This window comes from Natrix helvetica (genome assembly GCF_964273705.1).
Source record: "Natrix helvetica genome assembly, chromosome: 2".
Taxonomy (NCBI): domain Eukaryota; kingdom Metazoa; phylum Chordata; class Lepidosauria; order Squamata; family Natricidae; genus Natrix; species Natrix helvetica.
In genome coordinates, this window is record NC_138552.1 from 124935978 (window position 1) to 124954707 (window position 18730).

An 18730-nucleotide genomic window follows, 5' to 3' on the forward strand; every position below is an offset into this window, starting at 1 on the left:
GCATTTACATTTCCCCACAAGTCCCTGGGGGTTTGAACATAAAATATTTAAATGTATTCAGCTAGATCTCCAGTTTCTGAACATTTTACATACAGTAAACACCATCAGGGAGATTTACCCGACCATGTTACCAGGATTTGGTCCCATCCCAATAAGTTTTGGCAAATAACAGAAAAAGAGGACTTGTTAATGATCAGGTTTTACCTCTATCATTGTTTTGTGAGGCCTCTTCAGATCCATCATATGCAGATTTCCCAAAATAGGTATAGTCCTGGGTCCTGGAGGAAGATTGTGGGAGTTGTTGTTCTTTTTCAAAAGGAACATAATTGCAAAAATAAATAGTAATAAAGTTAAAATTGCTCCGATCCAATCCATTTCCTTTTAATAAGCAGTCTTCAGTAACAATTATAAGGAATTTTGAAAACAGAAATGATTCCAGCATGTATTTGAAAGCAATGCAGTAGGCAGAGCCCAGCTACTCTTTCTACTGAATCCTTAGACTACTCTGTTCAATAAACAACTTTTGAACTTTTCCCTTGTTTTTTTCCCAACAGGAATTTGATCTTTTCCTGGCAACTGTTACACAAATAGTGCAATCTACAAAAACGTACCAAACCAGATTCACATATTTGTACTTCAGCTTTTTAGATGTATATAAATCTGTCTGTCAGTCCAGTGGCAATTAAGGACATACTTTTCATTTTTGCAGAATGGAATAGTTGTGAGATTGAATATTTTCATAAGAGGGGCTCTCTTTAGTTCAGTGCCTCTTGTTCTCAGTCCTTGATTCTGTTCTCTTTGATTGATACAGTGCAAGTTCTACTCAAAACAAGAGAGGCTTTATAAGTTCAGGGAAGTCTGCCTCAGAACAGTCCTCTTGGAAAATGGCTGTGGTTCACAAAACAGTAATGGGTGAATTAAAAGCTACATCATTTCACTTTCTTTGTTTAATTGATTTCCACACATTCCCACAATATGTATAACATACCTATGAGTTCTCATTATTATATCCTTGAATTTCTTCATATGTGGAGGTAGAGTGGAAATGAATGCACTAACTTTGTCCCATTCTTGTTGTGTTTTGGATGCACAGAAAGCAATCACTGCAGGAAAGCAGATTTTGAAAAGGAGGTGAAACTTACCTATGCTTCCCTCCCTCCTTGTATTTAGACATGACTCAATTTAATGACATATGAAGAGTACTGCATATCCATTATGCCATCTTTATTTATTTTTATTATATTTTTGTATATCTTATATCTTTATTATTTCTATAAACAACTCACACTGACAAACATACCCAGTGCTCCTTCCTCCTCTGGTTTTCCCTGCAACAACACCCTGTGAGTTGGGTTAGGCTGAGAGAGAGTGACTGATCCCAAAATTGTTTGAAGTGTGTTTTAAAATGGAAGCTTAGCAAAGATTCCAAATTCTGAAGGATTCCATAGTCATCAACTAAGATGCCTGGACATTTTTGGTTGGTGCTAAACTTTAGAACTGGTACTAAAATCAGAAACAGAAAACTGAAGGAGACAAAAACAATAAAAGGCAAAAGAAACAAATGGCCCCAAATAAAAGAAAAAGCACTTTGCTTTTCATGATTTCCCTACAATACTTTCCTATTGGAATTAACATTCCATGAGTTTATATACCATTAATTACCATTCATGTTTTAAACAATGCATGAAGCATAGACAATATTGAATTATCTTTTAAAATCTTGCCTTTTTGTCAAAATAAATGCATTTCAGGGGTGGAAAAAACAGCTGCTTATACTTTTTTCCCTATGAGATCAATGTAACCCAGCACAGGTCTTGAAAGGGATGGGAGCGGAGGTAAGTCCAACAGCAGCAGTCAGGTGCAGATCATCTTTAGATGGGTGTGTGTGTGTGTTGTGGCTGGAAAGTAAATTTCTGCAGGAGGCTGGTGAAGAAGAGGAAGAGCTCCATTCTGGCAAGATTCTCACCTGCACATACTCTCCGACCTGGAAGAAAACATAGAACCCTGTGTTTATTGGTTCCTTAAAATAATTTCACAGGATTTCCCAATGTCCCATGACCACAGAGAGAGCAGCACACAGAAAAACAATGATACATCACACATATGGATAGAAGTAAAAATGTAACAAAAGAATTGTCAGCCCCACTTTGGCTTGCATTTCTAAATAAAAATGATCCTTGGCTCTATTTTTTTTTTTTTTTTTTGCCAAAGGTACAGTTCAAGTGAACTGCAGTAATGTCTATGGAGATTCTCAGCAATTGAAAGAAAAACCAGAAAGTCCAATTGCTTCTTGGAAAAACTCATTTGAACTGCAGTAAAGCAAACCCAGAACTGAAATTTTCATGCCAATTCCCTCTTCCCCCCTTAGGCACTTAACATTGGTGACCCTCCTATCATCCAATCAATCTCCAAAAAGATGGCCACTCTAGTTGTAGGCTGCCTTGCCAGTGCATTCTTCACATTGTGAGGAAACCTTAAAATGCTATCCTGGAGAGGCACCTTCAACTGTTGTGACTTTCACTCTCTCCATCCACACACATACACAAGCACCCCCATATCCTGATAATGACTTCCCTGTTCCTTTAATTTATTTCTTAACTCTTCTTCAGCATTCTTTATTTCCTGTTAACTCATATAGAAAAACAAGGTATGAGATTACAGCAAGTAAAGCAAACTGAGAAGATCCTTTGGCAACATGTAAACACAAGGAAATAATAGCTAACAACTTAATAGTCAGCCATCAACACCTCAATCAATATCTATTTTTAATAAATATTTTATTGTACATTTTTCTTCATAATACATCACATTTCCAGTTTTGCAGCAGCAGTGTACTGACTATATCTAGTCCTTTTTGAGTATACATAGTTTTATACACCCTGATTATAATCAATATTCTCTTAATCATACATTTATAATCCCTTTTAAATACATAATGTTGTAAGTCAGTTATAGGCATTATTTTCATAATTGTACCATAACATTCTTTATATTTATCTCTCCCCTTTCTACTGCCTTCTTCTTCCTTCTCTCCCTTTTTCTCTTCTCCACTTCCCTCTCCTTTCCTCCCTCCTACTCCTCTCCCCTTGTCTGTTTCATTCTCTCCTTTCCCCTCTCTACTTCCCTCTTCTTCCTTCTCCTTTCTTCTCTTCTTCCCTCAACTTTTCTCTCTCCTACTCCTATCCTAGGAGGAGGAGGAGCTTCCGAGGCAGATGGCGGCTGCCGTGTGAGCTCCGCAAAATTGCGGAGGGGTTTTCCATCTGGGAGAGGTGCTGCCGACCCCTAATGCCACTCTGAGGGGTCGTGCTTTGTCGACGACCACCCCCCCGACTCTGCCCTGGCCAGGAGGGGGTCGGTCAGGGTGTTTGGGGCGTTTGGGGTGGTCAGCTGGCTAGCGGGAAGCTGAAACACCGAAGGACGCCGAGGACGCCGAGCACGGATTAAACATGATTGCGCTGAACGCTGAACGCCGTTTACCTCTTGCCAGGCGCTTGGGCGGAGAATGGAGCGGAGAAAGAGCTGTGGAATTGTCTGTTTGGCTGTGGCTTCCCATCTGGCTGGTGAGAGCGTCAGACATGGAGTGAGCCCGTCTGGCTGGTGAGAGCGTCAGACGTGGAGCGCGGAACGGATCATCTGGCACCAAACAGAGAAACGAATGTGAGAGACGAGAGGCGAGAAGCGCGGAGAGGTTGGAGAGACAGGAAGATGACAAGAAAGATGGCAAGCATGTTGGTTTGTTGGCGTGCTGGCGTGTTGGCATGTGGGTGTGCTAGCCGGGGCGTTGGTCAGAAACCTGGAGGACTGCCTCGTTGTGTGAGAAGCAAGAAGTGAGAAGATCTGAACGAAGCAGCTAAAGGAGGGGTGAGCCGGTTAAAGTATTTCAGAGCAGAGCAGACACAATTGAATGGCAAACCTAGAACCTAGGTTTGAACCCTTGATGCTATTATCGCATCTCTGACTTTGACTTTGTAGCTTGCTTTTAAACATCTTTTTAAACATCTTTTTAAATATCTGCTTTTAAACACCTTTTAACATCTGCTTTGCCAGCTCCTACACCACTTCGCCCTCCTGAGTGAAACCCGGTTAGGCGACTAGCCCATTAACTCACCCTTTCATCTTGGGTCAGGAAAATTTTCTCGACAAACAATGATTTTGATATCTATTTCTCCAGCACCTTTTACCAACCAATTTCACCCCATGATTCCATTTCTATGTACACGAAGCCGGAATTACTGCGGCTGCAGGAATCCCCTTTCTCGCAGGTTTGGCCTCCAGCCCTTTCGAGGGCCCACCTTGAGGACGGGTTTATTAACCCTGAGAGGTGGAGGAAGCACAAATTAAGGGGTTTTTTAGTAAAATATTTTTTAAGAATTTGTAGGGATTCTGGGGTTGGGGGGTGGGAGGAGGTCAGGAGTGATGACAAAGCCAGGTCATTAGGTGTGGTCGCGAGCGGAAGGAGTGGTAGGGAAGAGGAGGGGGAGGATACCGTTCCTATACAGGGCTCTTTGATTCCAACGGTCGTGGGGAGGGGCAGATGCGAGGACAGAAGAACATGCAGTCTGTTGGGAGACCGTAGGTGCTGGTTACACCCAGTTGCTTGTACCAACCCCCGCGTTCTAGGTGGTCAGGAGCTGCAGACCCAGGGCCTGAGGCTGTTGTTATGCAATGCGAGGTCCGCTGTTAATAAGGCCCCCCTCATTCACAACCTAATTTTGGAGGGGGAGCCGGACCTCGCGGGAATAACAGAGACCTGGTTGGGCCACGAGGGAGGTGTACCCCTCGTGGAAATGTACCCACCAGGCTACCGAGCATTTCACCAGCCTAGGGCCCAGGGAAGAGGCGGTGGGGTGGCAGCAATTATTCGGGAGGATTTAGAGTCGAGGGAGTCTACTGTGCCACAGACGTCCGGATGTGAATCCCTTGTTGTGAAATGGGGCCCTGGGAGACAGTTGGGCCTGCTGATAGTATACCTGGCTCCTCGCTATACATCAGCGGCCCTGCCTGAACTCCTCGAGCTGATCGCATCGGTGGTGGTTGAGACCCCCAAACTTTTAGTTATGGGGGATTTTAACCTGCCATCGATGGGAGAAGCATCAGAGGGGGTTCAGGAGTTCATGGCTTCCATGACAGCCATGGACCTGACTCAATTGATTCAGGGCCCGACACACGAGGGAGGTCACACCCTGGACCTCGTTTTTGTCTCTGGCCAGTGGTTGAGTGATCTGGGAGGAGGGGATTTAACCATCACTCCCCTGTCATGGTCAGATCACTCACTCCTTCGTCTTGACTTCCCTGGTGCTACCTCCCGCTGCGGGGAGGCAGAACCGGAAAGCATTAGATGGTTCCGCCCCAGGCGCCTGATGGAACCGGATAGGTTCCAGACGGAGCTTGGGCCACCACCTGTAACCCTGACCCGCCCCCGGGTAGAGGACCTGGTGGTCGCGTGGAACAATGCGACTACCGGGGCCTTGAACCGGGTGGCGCCTTTGCGGCCTCTCCGGCGGCAACGATCCACCCTGGCCCCTTGGTTTACCGAGGAGCTAAGGGTGATGAAATGCCGCAAGAGACGCCTAGAGAGTCGTTGGAGATCCTCCCGTTCCGAATTTGATCGAACACAGGCACGAGCCCATTTAAGGACGTACCTTGTGGCATTGAGAATGGCCAAACGCCAATACTGCGCCACTCTCATTGCATCCGCGGAGAACTGCCCTGCTGCCCTGTTTCGGGTGTCCCGCTCCCTCTTATTTCAGAGGCTGCGGGAGGCCCCTCTACAGGGCAGAGCAGAGGAATTTGGGAAATATCTGCAGGATAAAATCGCTCAAATCCGGAGGGATTGGGTCCCTGTCAGTGGTCCAACGGAGACGTCCGTGGCGAGTCTTGTGGATTCGACCTGGGAGGAGTTTGACTTGGTTGCCATCGAGGATTTGGACAGAATGCGTGGACGACTGCGACCCACCACATGTTTATTGGACCCGTGCCCCTCCTGGCTTGTACTGGCATCCTGGGAGGTTACACGAGACTGGCTCCTGGGCCTAGTGAACGCTTCGTTGGGCGAGGGGTCTCTCCCGGCCGCCTTGAAAGAGGCGGTGGTGAGGCCCTTGCTCAAGAAGCCTTCCCTGGACCCTTTGGAGCTGGCCAATTATCGTCCTGTCTCCAACCTTCCCTTTCTGGCGAAGGTTGTAGAGAGTGTGGTGGCTTACCAGTTTCCACGACATCTGGAGGAAAATGATTATCTAGACCCGCGCCAGTCTGGCTTCCGCCCCGGTCACAGCACGGAGACGGCCTTGGTCGCGTTGGTGGATGATCTCTGGAGGGCCAGAGATAGAGGTTGCTCCTCTATCCTGGTCCTATTAGACCTCTCGGCGGCTTTTGATACCATCGACCATGGTATCGTGCTGCGCCGGCTGGAGGGGTTAGGGGTCCGGGGCACCGTTCTGCGGTGGTTCGGCGCCTACCTTTCTGGCCGGACGCAGCATGTGTTGGCAGGGGAGGAGAGGTCGACCCTACGCCCCCTTACTTGTGGGGTGCCACAGGGGTCGGTCCTCTCGCCACTCCTGTTCAACACATATATGAAGCCGCTGGGTGAGATCATCCGTGGTTTCGGGGTGGGATACCATCTGTACGCTGATGATACTCAGCTGTACTTTTCCACCCCGAACCACCACAACGAGGCCGTTGAAGTGATGTCCCGGTGTGTGGAAGCCGTACGGGTCTGGATGGATGACAACCGACTCAAACTCAACCCCTCCAAGACGGAGTGGCTGTGGGTACCGGCTCCCCGGTTCAGCCAATTAATTCCATCATTGGCCATCGGGGGCATTCAACTCGCCCCCGTGGAGCGGGCGCGCAATTTGGGCATCCTCCTGGATGCCCGGCTGTCCATGGAGGACCATGTGACAGCCGTGGCAAGGGGGGCATTCCACCAGGTTCGCCTGGTGCGCCAATTGCACCCCCTACTGGACCGGGACGCCTTACGCACAGTCACTCATGCGCTGGTGACGTCTCGCTTGGACTACTGTAACGCTCTCTACATGGGGCTTCCCTTGAAATGCACCCGGAGGCTACAGTTGGTCCAGAACGCAGCCGCGCGGGTAATTATGGGGAGTACTAGGTACTCCCATGTGACACAGTTCCTGCGCGAGCTGCACTGACTTCCTGTGGTCTATCGGGTGCGTTTCAAGGTTTTGATAACGATCTTCAAAGCGCTCCATGGCTCAGGACCTAGTTACCTGCGGGATCGTATTCTGCACCATACATCCCTGCGACCAATCCGCTCGCACAGAGAGGGTCTCCTCCAGGTGCGGTCCACCAGGCAGTGCCGGGGGGCGGCGCCTAGGAGTAGAGCCTTCTCTGTGGCGGGCCCAGCCCTGTGGAATGACCTCCCCCCGGATATTAGGAATACCTCTGACCTCCGCTCCTTTCGTGTAAAGCTCAAGACCCACCTATTTCAAGTTGCTGGCCTAGCTCTACTCTGATCTAATTTTATCGCTCCTGACGGGTTTTTTATCTGGGATATTTTAATTGCATCCAATTTACTTAGGGGTTTTTAAACATTGTGTTTTTACTTGTTTTTATCTACCAATTCACCTCCTCCTAGTATCAGGCCCGTAGTTATGTTCCTTTTAGGATCTTTGGCCTGCCACACTTTCTATTATTTCACTGTGCTGTTTCATTAGTGTAGTAATTGGGAGGGGGGAATATAAAGGTGTAGAATTGTGAAATGAGTTGTTGTCATTCTTTTCTAGAAGCCCAAGGTCATCTTTTGTCTCTGCACCTCTGCACTTGACTGGAACCAGCTGGGTGGAGATGCCAGCATGGCCGAAGAAGATTGGACCATGTGATGGATTTATGGGTGTGGGGATAAGATCATGAACTTTCAACTGGGTGGAATCCCAGGAAGTTTTTCAGATTTGGGATTCCACAGTATGATGCCAACATGTCTGTCTTATTAAATTGGAACTTTAAGGATACCTCTGCCTTGGACTCTGATTTAATTCTGCATGATATTTGGAACATTGACACTTATTATATATGCATTTCCATTTCCCTGCGAGGTACAATGTATTTTCCAGGTACTCTTTCTTTCAAATATAATCATAAATTTTCTGGGAATTGCATTTAAGAAAAACGCACTTGATTTTTTTTTTACATACATAGTATTGTACATCATATTAGTATCCATTATTCCTATGGTTATACCATTACAATCTATACATTTGTTGCTCTATGCGTTTTGAATTACAATTGCCTACAGTCCACTAGAGCAATTGGTTGTATATTCATACACACACACACACACACACACACACACACACGTATTTATTTCTATTTTGTTAATCCTCTTTCATTATTACGTTTTCTACTCTCTACACCTATTATCCAACCATTTATACATGAAGTCCCATATTGAGTGGTATTCTGTTTCTCCTTTATCTTTCAGTTCCATCATTAACTTGTCCATTTCGGCACATTCTAATTTTTTTTTATTACCATAGGTATACTTCCGTTTTTCCAGTTTTGTGCATAGGTAATTCTAGATGCTGTTATTATATGTAACATTAAATATATCATTTCTTTATTGTATTTATTGTATACCTACTAAAAATAATTCTGGCTTTAGGTCCATTCGTTATGTTGTCATCTCCTCTAACCACCCTTTTATCTTTAACCAATATTTTTTTCACCGATGGACAAGTCCACTACATATGATAGTATGATCCCTGTGCCTGTTTTTGTTTCCAACACTCTGGTGACATATTTGGGAACATTTTTGCCAATATTTCTGGTGGTAAATGCCATCTATAGAATACTTTGCACAGATTTTCTTTGTATGCTGTTGACATTGTTAATTTGTAATTTCTTTCCTGCACTTTTTGCCAATTATCCAGTTCTATAGTGTATCCCAAAATTTTTGCCCATATTATCATAGTTTCCTTTACAGATTCTTCTTCCATTTTAAAATTCAATAGATAATTATAAAATTTCTTTATCAATTTTTTATCTGTCCCTAGTAATATCTTATCCAGATCTTGTGGTTCACTATAGAATCCATATAAGTCTGTATCTTTCTTATATCTCATTTGAATTTGCATATAGGGCCACCAGTCCAAAACAATTCCATGATTCTTTAATTCCTCTTTTGTTTTTAGGTTCCCCTGTTCATTTAATATATCTTTATATCTTACTATTTTATCCAGATGTAGAACGTTAGGATATATTAGTGCTTCCATTGTGGAGAGCCAGACCAGTATTTTCATACAATGGCTCTGTTTAATTTTCTCCCATACTGACAGCAACGTGTTTCTAACATAGTGTCTTTGAAAGTAACTGTGTGGTTTGTTTGTTTGTTTGTTTGTTTGTTTGTTTATTTATTTATTTATTTATTTATTTATTTATTTATTTATTTATTTATTATTCATTCATTCATTCATTCATTTATTTATTTATCTATCTCGTACCATATAAATGCATGCCATCCCAGTTGTAGGTCATGTCTTTCTATCATCAATCTCCTTTTATTCTTTAGATATATCCAGTCTTTTAACCTTGTAAGCACTGAAGCCTGATAGTACAGCTCCCAGTCTGGTAGCCCAAATCCTCCCTTGTTTTTAGTGTCTTGTAGCATTTTTTATTTAATTCTTGGTTTTTTGCCTTGCCAAATAAATTTTGATATAAATCTGTTTAAGTCTTTGAAAAAAAGTTTTCCTATTTTTATCGGAATTATTTAAAGTAGAAATAGAATTTTTGGTAAGATATTCATTTTAATAGTGGCTATTCTTCCAATTAGCAACAGTTGCAAGTTTTTTCCATTTATCCAAATCTATCTTTATATGCTGTATTAATTTGGTAGAGTTGTCTTCTTTAATAGATATATATCTTGCTGTCAATCAAATTCCCAAATATTTAACTTTGTTAGTTATCTGCATGCCCATCTTTCCGTCAATTCAATTTTCTGTTTATTTGTAAGGTTCTTTGTCAGTATCTTGGTCTTTTCCTTGTTTATTTTAAATGCTGCCATCGCACCATACTCTTCTATTTTTTTTTTATTAATTTGTGTACTGTTTGTAGGGGTTCATCCAGGATAAATACTAAGTCATCTGCAAAAGCTTTACTTTATATTGTTCCTTTTTTTGTTTTTAGGCCTTTTGTTTCCTGGTCTTGTCTGGTCTGTCTGAGTAGGACTTCCAGGGTTAATATAAATAATATAAAAAGTGGAAATAGGGGCACATAACTAAGGCAGAATATCAGCAAATAGCCCGAGCCTGCAAAGATGAAGTGAGGAAAGCTAAGGCTCACAATGAACAAAAACTTGTAATTTGTAACAAATAACAAAAAAAAAGCTTCTTCCAACATGTTAAAAACAAGAAAAAAGTCAAAGAAACAATTGCTCCATTGCTGGAAGAAAGTGACATGAAGGTGACAAGCAACATGGAGAAAGCAGGACTACTTAACTCGTTTTTTGCATCTATCTTTAAACAAAGGGGGAAAATAGTTCAACCTATCAAAAACAGTACCACAAAAATAGATTAGGAACACAGGTTAAAATAGGGAAGAAAATGGTAAGTGAGCACCTGTCTACCCTAGATGAGTTCAAATCACCAGGGCCAGATGGATTACACTTCTGAATGAACTGGCAGATGAGATCTCAGAACCACTGAACTATATCTTTCAAAGATCCTGGAGCACTGGAGAACTGCCACAGGACTGGAAAAGAGCTGATGTAGTTCCCATCTTCAAAAAAGGGAAAAAAATAGATCCAGGAAACAACAGACATATCAGCCTGACCTCAATACCAGGGAAGATTCTGAAAAAGATAATCAAGCAACCTAGAAGCAACAAAGTAATAACCGAAAGCTAACATGGATTTGTCAAAGACAGATCATGCCAGACTAAAAAAGACCTCCAAGCAGTGGTGGGTTCCTACCGGTTCGCACCGGATCGCGCGATCCTGTTCGTGACTGAACCCGGAAGTAACCGGACCCAGAAGTAACTTCTGGGAACCGACATCGGTCCTGTCACTCGATCGCCCTTGCCGTCCCAACACAGCTCGCTCGCTGGCTCCCCCGCCCGTCCGCACTAAACTAGCTAGCCCAGCCTGCTGCTCACTGATTGGCTGGACTCCAGCCAATCAGTGAGTGGGCTGGAGGTGATTGGTTTAAAAGCGATTCCTCCATTTCAAAACTCCCTTCTCTTCGCCTTCCAGGAGCTTGCTGCTTCCCTCAGGTAAGCAACTAAGCGCGAGGGGGGCGGCAGGAGGCTAGCTTTGTTGAGGAAAGGCCTCAGGGCCTTTCCTCGCTGAAGCGCCGGGCTCACATAGGCCACATGGGCGGCGGGCGGCTAGCTTCGCCGAGGAAAGGCGTCCGGGCCTTTCCTCGCTGAAGCGCCGGCCTCGCGTAGGCCGGCCAGCCGGCGGGAGGCTAGCGCCGGCGTTGCATAGGTCGGCCGGCCGGTGGGAGGCTAGCTTCGCCTCCGGCCTTTCCTCGCTGAAGCGCCGAGCTGGCGTGGGCAGCAAGCCTCTGAGAGGCTAGGCCGAAAGCCCTCCACCCCTCCTCTCCAGCCCTAACAGTCTTACCTGTCCTGCTGCCTCTCTGCCTGTCTGCTGCCTGTTGCATCCATCCATCGCATCGGAGAGCTGCTGATTCTGCCTGCTGGTAAGTAACCTGGTTTTTTTTCTTTTATTTTTTTAATGTATTTTAAAATAATATTTTATTTATTGTGCATAGAATTTTTTTAAATAATTTTACTTAAAAGTATTGAGTATAGAATATTTTAAAATGGTTTACTTCAATTTATTGTCTGTGGATTCTTTTTTAAAATTGTCTTAGACTATTTTTAAAAAGATTCTATCCAAAATAAATTAAAATAAACCATTTTAAAATATTCTATACTCAATACTTTTAAATGTATTGTGCATAGAATTGTTTTAAATTGTTTTATTGTAATTTATTGTGTATGGAATATTTTTAATGGTTTCATTTTAAATTATTGTGTGTGGAATAGTTTGAAATGGTTATAGTATAAATTATTGCTGGTGGAATACTTAACAATGGTTTTTAAGGATTTTTTTATTTATAGAATATCTTTTTTGAATTATTGTTTGGGAATTTTTATTTTTTAATTGTTTATAAAATATATTTCCAGAAGAAATGTTATTCCTTTTTGCAAATGTTTTCTTCGTGATGCAATATGTTGCTTAAAAGTGTTCAGACCAGAATTATGTATCTCAAAGTGGCTGCTTTTCTATGGGCAGGCCAGGTTGATGCAAGGCAGCTTTGCAAGATTTTGTGGGTTTCACCCTCGTTTATGTAATTCTGAGGTGGTTGATGGTTCTGTGAGCTTCCTGGCACTGTCCTTTATAATTTCCCACAATGCCTTGATGGTTTTTATTTCAGTGGCTTTGTCTTTCCTGTCCTTAGGGTTAGGAAAAAAACTGGTTTCATTTGCAGTCTTTGGGGGGGGGGGTTCTTATTTTTTGGTGTTTTCCTGGCACTGTCATAGTTTGTATGGGTGTGGGTGTGTAATGTCCCGCAGTTATCTATGCATTAATAATGATATAGTAATATTTCCTTATACATTTTAGGGACCTTTCCTTACATAATTGGTGTTTTCTTTCATACTTTTGGATTTCTAATTTCTGTTTCCGTTAGTTAGCAATTGCTAAAACAAATCCCACGTGAAAAAGTATTCAAAGCCTTCTTGATTTTAATTGTCAATTTATTTATTCCTGCACATTGTAATATTTATTCATTTTCATATCTCTGTTTTTCCACTGTTGTGCAAATACAATTCCTGCAGCTGCTAACATGTGTAAAATTAAATATATATTGTATTCCTTTTCAAATAGCCAACAAAATATTTCTGGTTTTAATTCCATATCTTGCTTTACCATTGTTTCTAACCACTAACTCTTGAATAGCTACTTGGACCAACCTAAGTATTGAACCTAATTCATTATATTTCTGTTTTTTTGAACTGAGAACTAAATTTCAGAAAAAGAAATCTGTATTGCTCTGTGAATCTACCTATGACATTCATTCTTGATCTAACTTCTTGGATAAAAGACTATATCTTTCCTATTTGTTGGGGGACACCCTTCCTGAAAAGACTGTACATTGTTGGGTAAAAACAGAGGTCCCTTCTGTTACATGTAGTGTAGTCCTCAGCTTACAAACACAATTGAGTCCAATATTGTTTTAGTTCTTCTGCAGTTAGTATTATTTAACAGGATGAAGAGGCAACAGAGTATGACTGCTGGGACAGTCATCTTTCCTATGTTAGTAGCTCTTTTATTGCTTTGTGTGCTTGTTTCATCCTTAATATAGTAGTGCAAGCAATTAAAGTCTTGCTTTCTGTGTTTGTCCTTTGTGCAGGGTTTTTGAGCAAACTAAATCGGTAAGGTGGTGTGCAGAAGACCGGCAAGCCAGGGATCCTTCCTCTGTAAGTAGCTGTCTTTATTGCTGGGTGTGGTGTGGTCTGTCCTGTGTTCATCCTTGAGATAGTGAAGTGCAAGCAATTAAAGTCTTGCTTTCTGTGTCGCTCCTTTGTACAGGTTGTTGGAGTATGAGGTGGTGGTGCAGAAGACGCAAAAAAGGAGAGTAATTTTCCTTTTCTATTATTTTGTGTGCTAGTTTCATCCCAATGCAGTACATGCAATGAAAGAGTTCATTTCTGTGTCTCTTCTTTGTGCAGCCCATTCATTGGAGTCCGTGATACTGAAGACTGGCAAGAACAGTCATCTTCCTTCTGTAAGTTGCTCTTTTATTGTTTTTGTACTTATTTTAATCTTATTGTAGTTCATCGATTGGGGCAAAGAATTCAGTGACATCGTCTTGGCCACTCCCACCCAGTCACATGGCCAGCAAGCCACTCCCACCCGGTCACATGGCCGGCAAGCCACTCCCACCAGGTCACATGGCCGGCAAGCCACTCCCACAAAGGAGGCCACACCTACAGAGTAGGTTCCAAAAAAATTTGATACCCACCACTGCCTCCAAGGTCCTTTCCAAATCTGTTATTCTGTTCAGTTCAGTTCTGTTCGGTTCTTTTATTCTATTATTCATATCTTGGTGGATTTACATACAAAGCTAACCACCCCCTTTAAACTTTTCTGTAGACATTAAAAAGCATCAGGGAACACATGAGAATTACCTAAGCAAGTTACCAAGATTTGTCCAATCTCAACAAATTTTAGCAAACAGCATTTATGCTTGTTAATCATAGGCTTTACCTCTATTATTGTTCTGTAAGATCCATCATGTGTAGATTTCCTAAAATGGGTTTGGTCCTGGATTTTGGGAAATAGCAATAGCACTTAGAATTATATACTGCTTCACAGAGCTTTACAGCCCTATCTAAGTGGTTTACAAAGTTAGCATACTGTCTGCAACAATCTGGGTCCTCATTTTCCCCATCCCAGAAGGATGGAAGGCTGAATCAAACTTGAGCCTGGTGAGATTCAAATTGCCAAATTGCAGGCAGCCACCAGTCCACAGAAGTAACTTACAGTACTGCATTCTAACCACTGTGCCACCACTGTGCTGCTCTAGGAAAGATTAGGGGAGATTTTATTCCAGAACTGCCCTTTTTCAAGTTTTCTGAAATAATTACAATGATATCCACAAACTAACAAATTGCAAGAGATACAAAAGAGCTGATACAAATTCCCATCTTCAGAAGAGGGAAAAAATCAGACCCAGGAAATTGTAGATCAATCAGCCTAACATCAATATCTGTGAAGATAACTGGAAAAGATCTGCCAACATCTAGAAACAAGTAAAATAATAACTAACAGTGAGAACAAACAACTAATGGAACAGCTTGCCTTTGGAAGTTGTGGGAACTTCATAACTGGGGGCTTTCAAGAAGAGATTGGAATGCCATTTGTCAGAAATGGTGTAGAGTCTCCTGCTTGGGTGGGGGTTGGATTAGATGACCTAAAAAGTCCCTTCCCATGTTAATCTGTTAAAGCATGTATTTCAAAGCACTGCATTAGGCATAGCCCATCTACTTTTTCTAGTGAATAACCAGATCATCTATATAAGAGAAAATCTCCAATCTTTGTCCTAGTTTTCTCTCTCCTCCCCAGACATTTTATCTGAACTTTCCTAACAGTAATGTAGAGATGGTATTTACAAAACCTTTGCAAACAAGTTTAAACTCATTAGAACTGTGCAACAATTCAAAAACACAAGATTTTAGGACAGGTGTTAATATTTTTGGAGTCTTCATGGCAAATGTTTCACTATTCAGTTAGGGAATCCAGCAAATGAAATCAAACAATTCATATTTCCGAACTCTAATCACATGGCTGCTGCCCTGATTCAAATAGAGAGCTATTCTAAGTGACACCATCAAAAGGTCCATGACTGCCATAGTGCTGTAAACATCTGAGCCACGTCTTTAGTCTAGAAAAGACAAAATGAAATTCCTCCAGAGCACAAGGCTTGGGAACTTCAGCAACCATCAATCATCTGGCCATGCAGTAAAGCAGGTCAGGTGGGGAAGCGGGTGCATATCAGTATACAAGCAGCACTCCCATCTGATCTCTATGGGTCACCTTTACAGATAGGATCTTATATCTATTCATTTGTGGAACAGTACCCTGGAAGGCACCTGGGGCTCTGCCATGGCAATAGTTACAGACCACATCCTGTTCTGGAATTTGAACTAATGTCCCATCCAGATCTATGAGTATTCCTTTCCAACAGCATAGACCCCCACCCCCCAGCCAATAATGCCTGCCAGGTCATTCTTATTACACATTAAACTGGCATTGGGAATGCCAGCAAGAAAACATGCCAAGAAAGGAAAGTCTTGGGGGGAAGCAGAAGGGGCTAGAATGCAACAATGATATCAAACACCAGGACAGGCTCTTCCAAGAGTGATCTGCTGCTGTGTCTGACCATGCTTGTCATCACCATGATGTCACTGTGTGCCTTCTATCCTTACAATACCCACCATCCCCAACTCTTGTTCTCATTCCCCCAGTGCATCTATCATTATAGTTCATGCATGCCTTAGGAACAAATCCAGTCTCATTAATCTGTATCAGTTTATTTAGAAACACATTTAGTGTTTTTGTGGTAAAGACTTTATTATCTACATTATGTGATAAGATGGGTCACTATGGTAATAGACAATTTGGGTCATTCCTCCTATTAGACAAGTTGGGTTATTCCTCCTGTTAGATAGCAATTACAGCTCCTTTCCAAGAAAAATGAAGTTCTTGAATTTTGCTGAATCTCATTAGTTACCCGAGTTAATATTTTGATCAGAATTTCCTGATTATATTCTTTCCTATCAGCATCTACATTTCATGAATTTATAGATTATTACCATTTAACTCCCAAACAACACATGAATCATAGATAATACTGATTCTTTGTTAAATTGTGCCTCTCAAAATGAAGGCAATTCAAGGCTGAGAAAATGTGTTATAGTTTTTTTGTGTCAGATCAACGCAACACAGCACAGGTCTTGTATGGCATGGGAGTGGAGGTAAGTGCAACAACAGGGGTCAGGTCCAGATCATCTTTAGATGTTCCTGGGGGGTGGTTGGAAGGTAAATTTCTGCAAGAGGCTGGTAAAGAAGAGAAAGAGTTCCATTTTGGCAAGGTTCTCGCCTGCACAAACTCTCTGACCTGGAGGAAAGCATAAATGGCAAGAGAGAGAGAGAGAGAGAGAGAGAGAGAGAGAGAGAGAGAGAGAGAGAGAGAGAGAGAGAGAGAGAGAGAGAGAGAGAGAGAGAGAGAGAGAGAGAGAGAGAGAGAGAGAGAGAGAGAGAGATGTTTTTTGGTTTCTTAAACTATTCACAGGGTTTCCTAATATTCTTTGGTCATGGAGAGATCAGCATACAGGGAAAAAAATAACAGATATGGAAAGAAGTAAAAATCCAGTAAAGGAATGGAGACAGAAAAATTTTCAAAAAAATAAAAAATGGCAGCAGATTTCTGAATTTGAAGATAAACTCATACTAATAACAGTTGCAGTGTCCCTGAGTCACCTTTTGAGACCTTGTGACAAAGAAAGGCAATGGGGAAGCCCGATTCATTTAACAACTGATTCTAACTTAACAATTGCAGTGATTCACATAACAATCTTTCCAGAAAAGTTGTAAAATGGGGTAAAATTCGCTAAACGAATGTATCATTTAGCAACAGGAATTTTGGGCTCAAGTGAGGCTCTAAGTCGAGGGCTACATGTACAATAAAAACTCTGAAGCCTCTCCTGGAATGTTATGAATATTCTCAGTGCCACACTGTGAAGTTTGCTTATGTCCCACTGGCAGTAGACCATGGCTTTGGCATAGCTTGAAAGGAGATTTGGTAAGCGCCCTATTGAATAGCATCTCTATCTCTATGCAGTCTGTCAAGGGGAAAACATTATTCACCCTGTCCTCCACTCCCCAGCTTACAATGAAATCAGGACAAATTATTTAAAGTAGTTGAATTCAAGGGCTTGGACTTCAAATGACTGAATTGGATTCTTTCAGATGTTTTTCAAAGCACTAGAATTCAGGATTCTATTTTTACTTTGCTCTCATTCAAACTTAAAAAGATTTTTTAAAATGTATTTAATTGTAGCCATGGTTTAATTTCCCTTCTCTCTAACACTTTCTTTACCATCTTATTTTACTTTGCTTTGTTGCACTTTATGCTCTGCTATATTGCTATGATCTAAGAAGAAAAGCTTAAGAGTGTGAGTGCGCGGCTGGCTGCCACGCGGCGACGACCTCGTCTGCTTTTGGGACCCTCGCAAGGGTGAGCCGGAGCTAGGCATTAGAACCCCCACAGGGGTGATCCTGAGTTAGGCTATGGGACCCTCGCAAGGGTGTGTCTGAGCTCGGCTATTGGCCTCCACGGAGGTGCGCCTAAGTTAGGCGGGTCTGGTACTGCCAAGGAAGAACGGACACCATGGTGAGATGAAACGCACCAACCAACTCAGCGAGGTGAAAAGACCCTGGCTGGCCGATTGAGACGGTATTTATTAAAATCATACAAAGGGTTTCTATTTCACAGCGTGTTATTGCATGATTGGTTAAAATACTTGTTACTGGGCAGGCTTAGTTCACTTGTTACGTATACTTGTTACCGGGCAAGCTTGTTCACATGTTACAAAAAGATGTTACAGAAGAATGTTGCATAGAAATGTTGCAAAGCGAAGAATGTTGCATAGAGATGTTGCAAAGCAAAACCTTGAGCAGGCTTTGTGCCAGCTCAACAAGAATGTGATGTAGCTAGCAACTTTAAACATGATCGCTACATCTCCTCTGTTTTTACTTTATTAAAGCTGAAAACATGGAGCTTTTACGTCCATGGAGGTGAGTGCTATTTCAGGTCGCGTGTTGCCCTCCGACCCCAGGCTTCCTGTGTCCGCACCTACCATTCTGTCAGCGTCATCTTCCGAATCGTTATCCGAGGAGAAATGTAGCAAGGGTTGCTTGCTTTCATCTGTTGGTACCAACATATACGTATTATTCTCAAGCATCATATTAATTTGTACAGTAGCTTTTGTTTCAGCAATGGCATTCAAACTACGCTTAATCATGAATACAAAAATAGGCAATAAGCAGGGTAATAATATACATCCCATAGCAATCATTGCAACAAATATAAAAACAGCTTTTAAACCTGGGAATTTGGGTAAAATACCATCGAACATACCTCCAAAATCAAATCCACTCCATGTTTGCACATTTGGAACCAACAGGTCTGGAGAAGCAAACATTTCC

General features: G+C 42.3%; 2 protein-coding genes across 3 annotated transcripts in view; both read right to left on the reverse strand.

Annotated features, from left to right (window-relative positions):
- Positions 1-18730, reverse strand: part of LOC309386163 (cytochrome P450 2K1-like) — a 93880-nt gene that overhangs the window by 36827 nt on the left and 38323 nt on the right. Inside the window, exon 1 of one of the 2 annotated variants that reach the window (XM_081941233.1) lies at positions 205-769. The exons of the other annotated variant lie outside the window; for it this stretch is intronic. Coding sequence (XP_081797359.1) covers positions 205-375 — 171 coding nt within the window. The 5' untranslated portion in view covers positions 376-769. Of the gene's footprint in view, positions 1-204; positions 770-18730 lie in introns of those variants that run through there. 2 annotated transcript variants of the gene reach the window in all.
- The window catches only part of LOC309385727 (cytochrome P450 2K1-like), a gene marked incomplete at its 3' end in the record, with an annotated part of 37006 nt that continues 20147 nt past the window's right edge, over positions 1872-18730 (reverse strand). The window contains exon 3 of the mRNA XM_081940433.1: positions 1872-1984. Within this exon, the coding sequence (XP_081796559.1) occupies positions 1872-1984 (113 nt within the window). The remainder of the gene's footprint in view (positions 1985-18730) is intronic.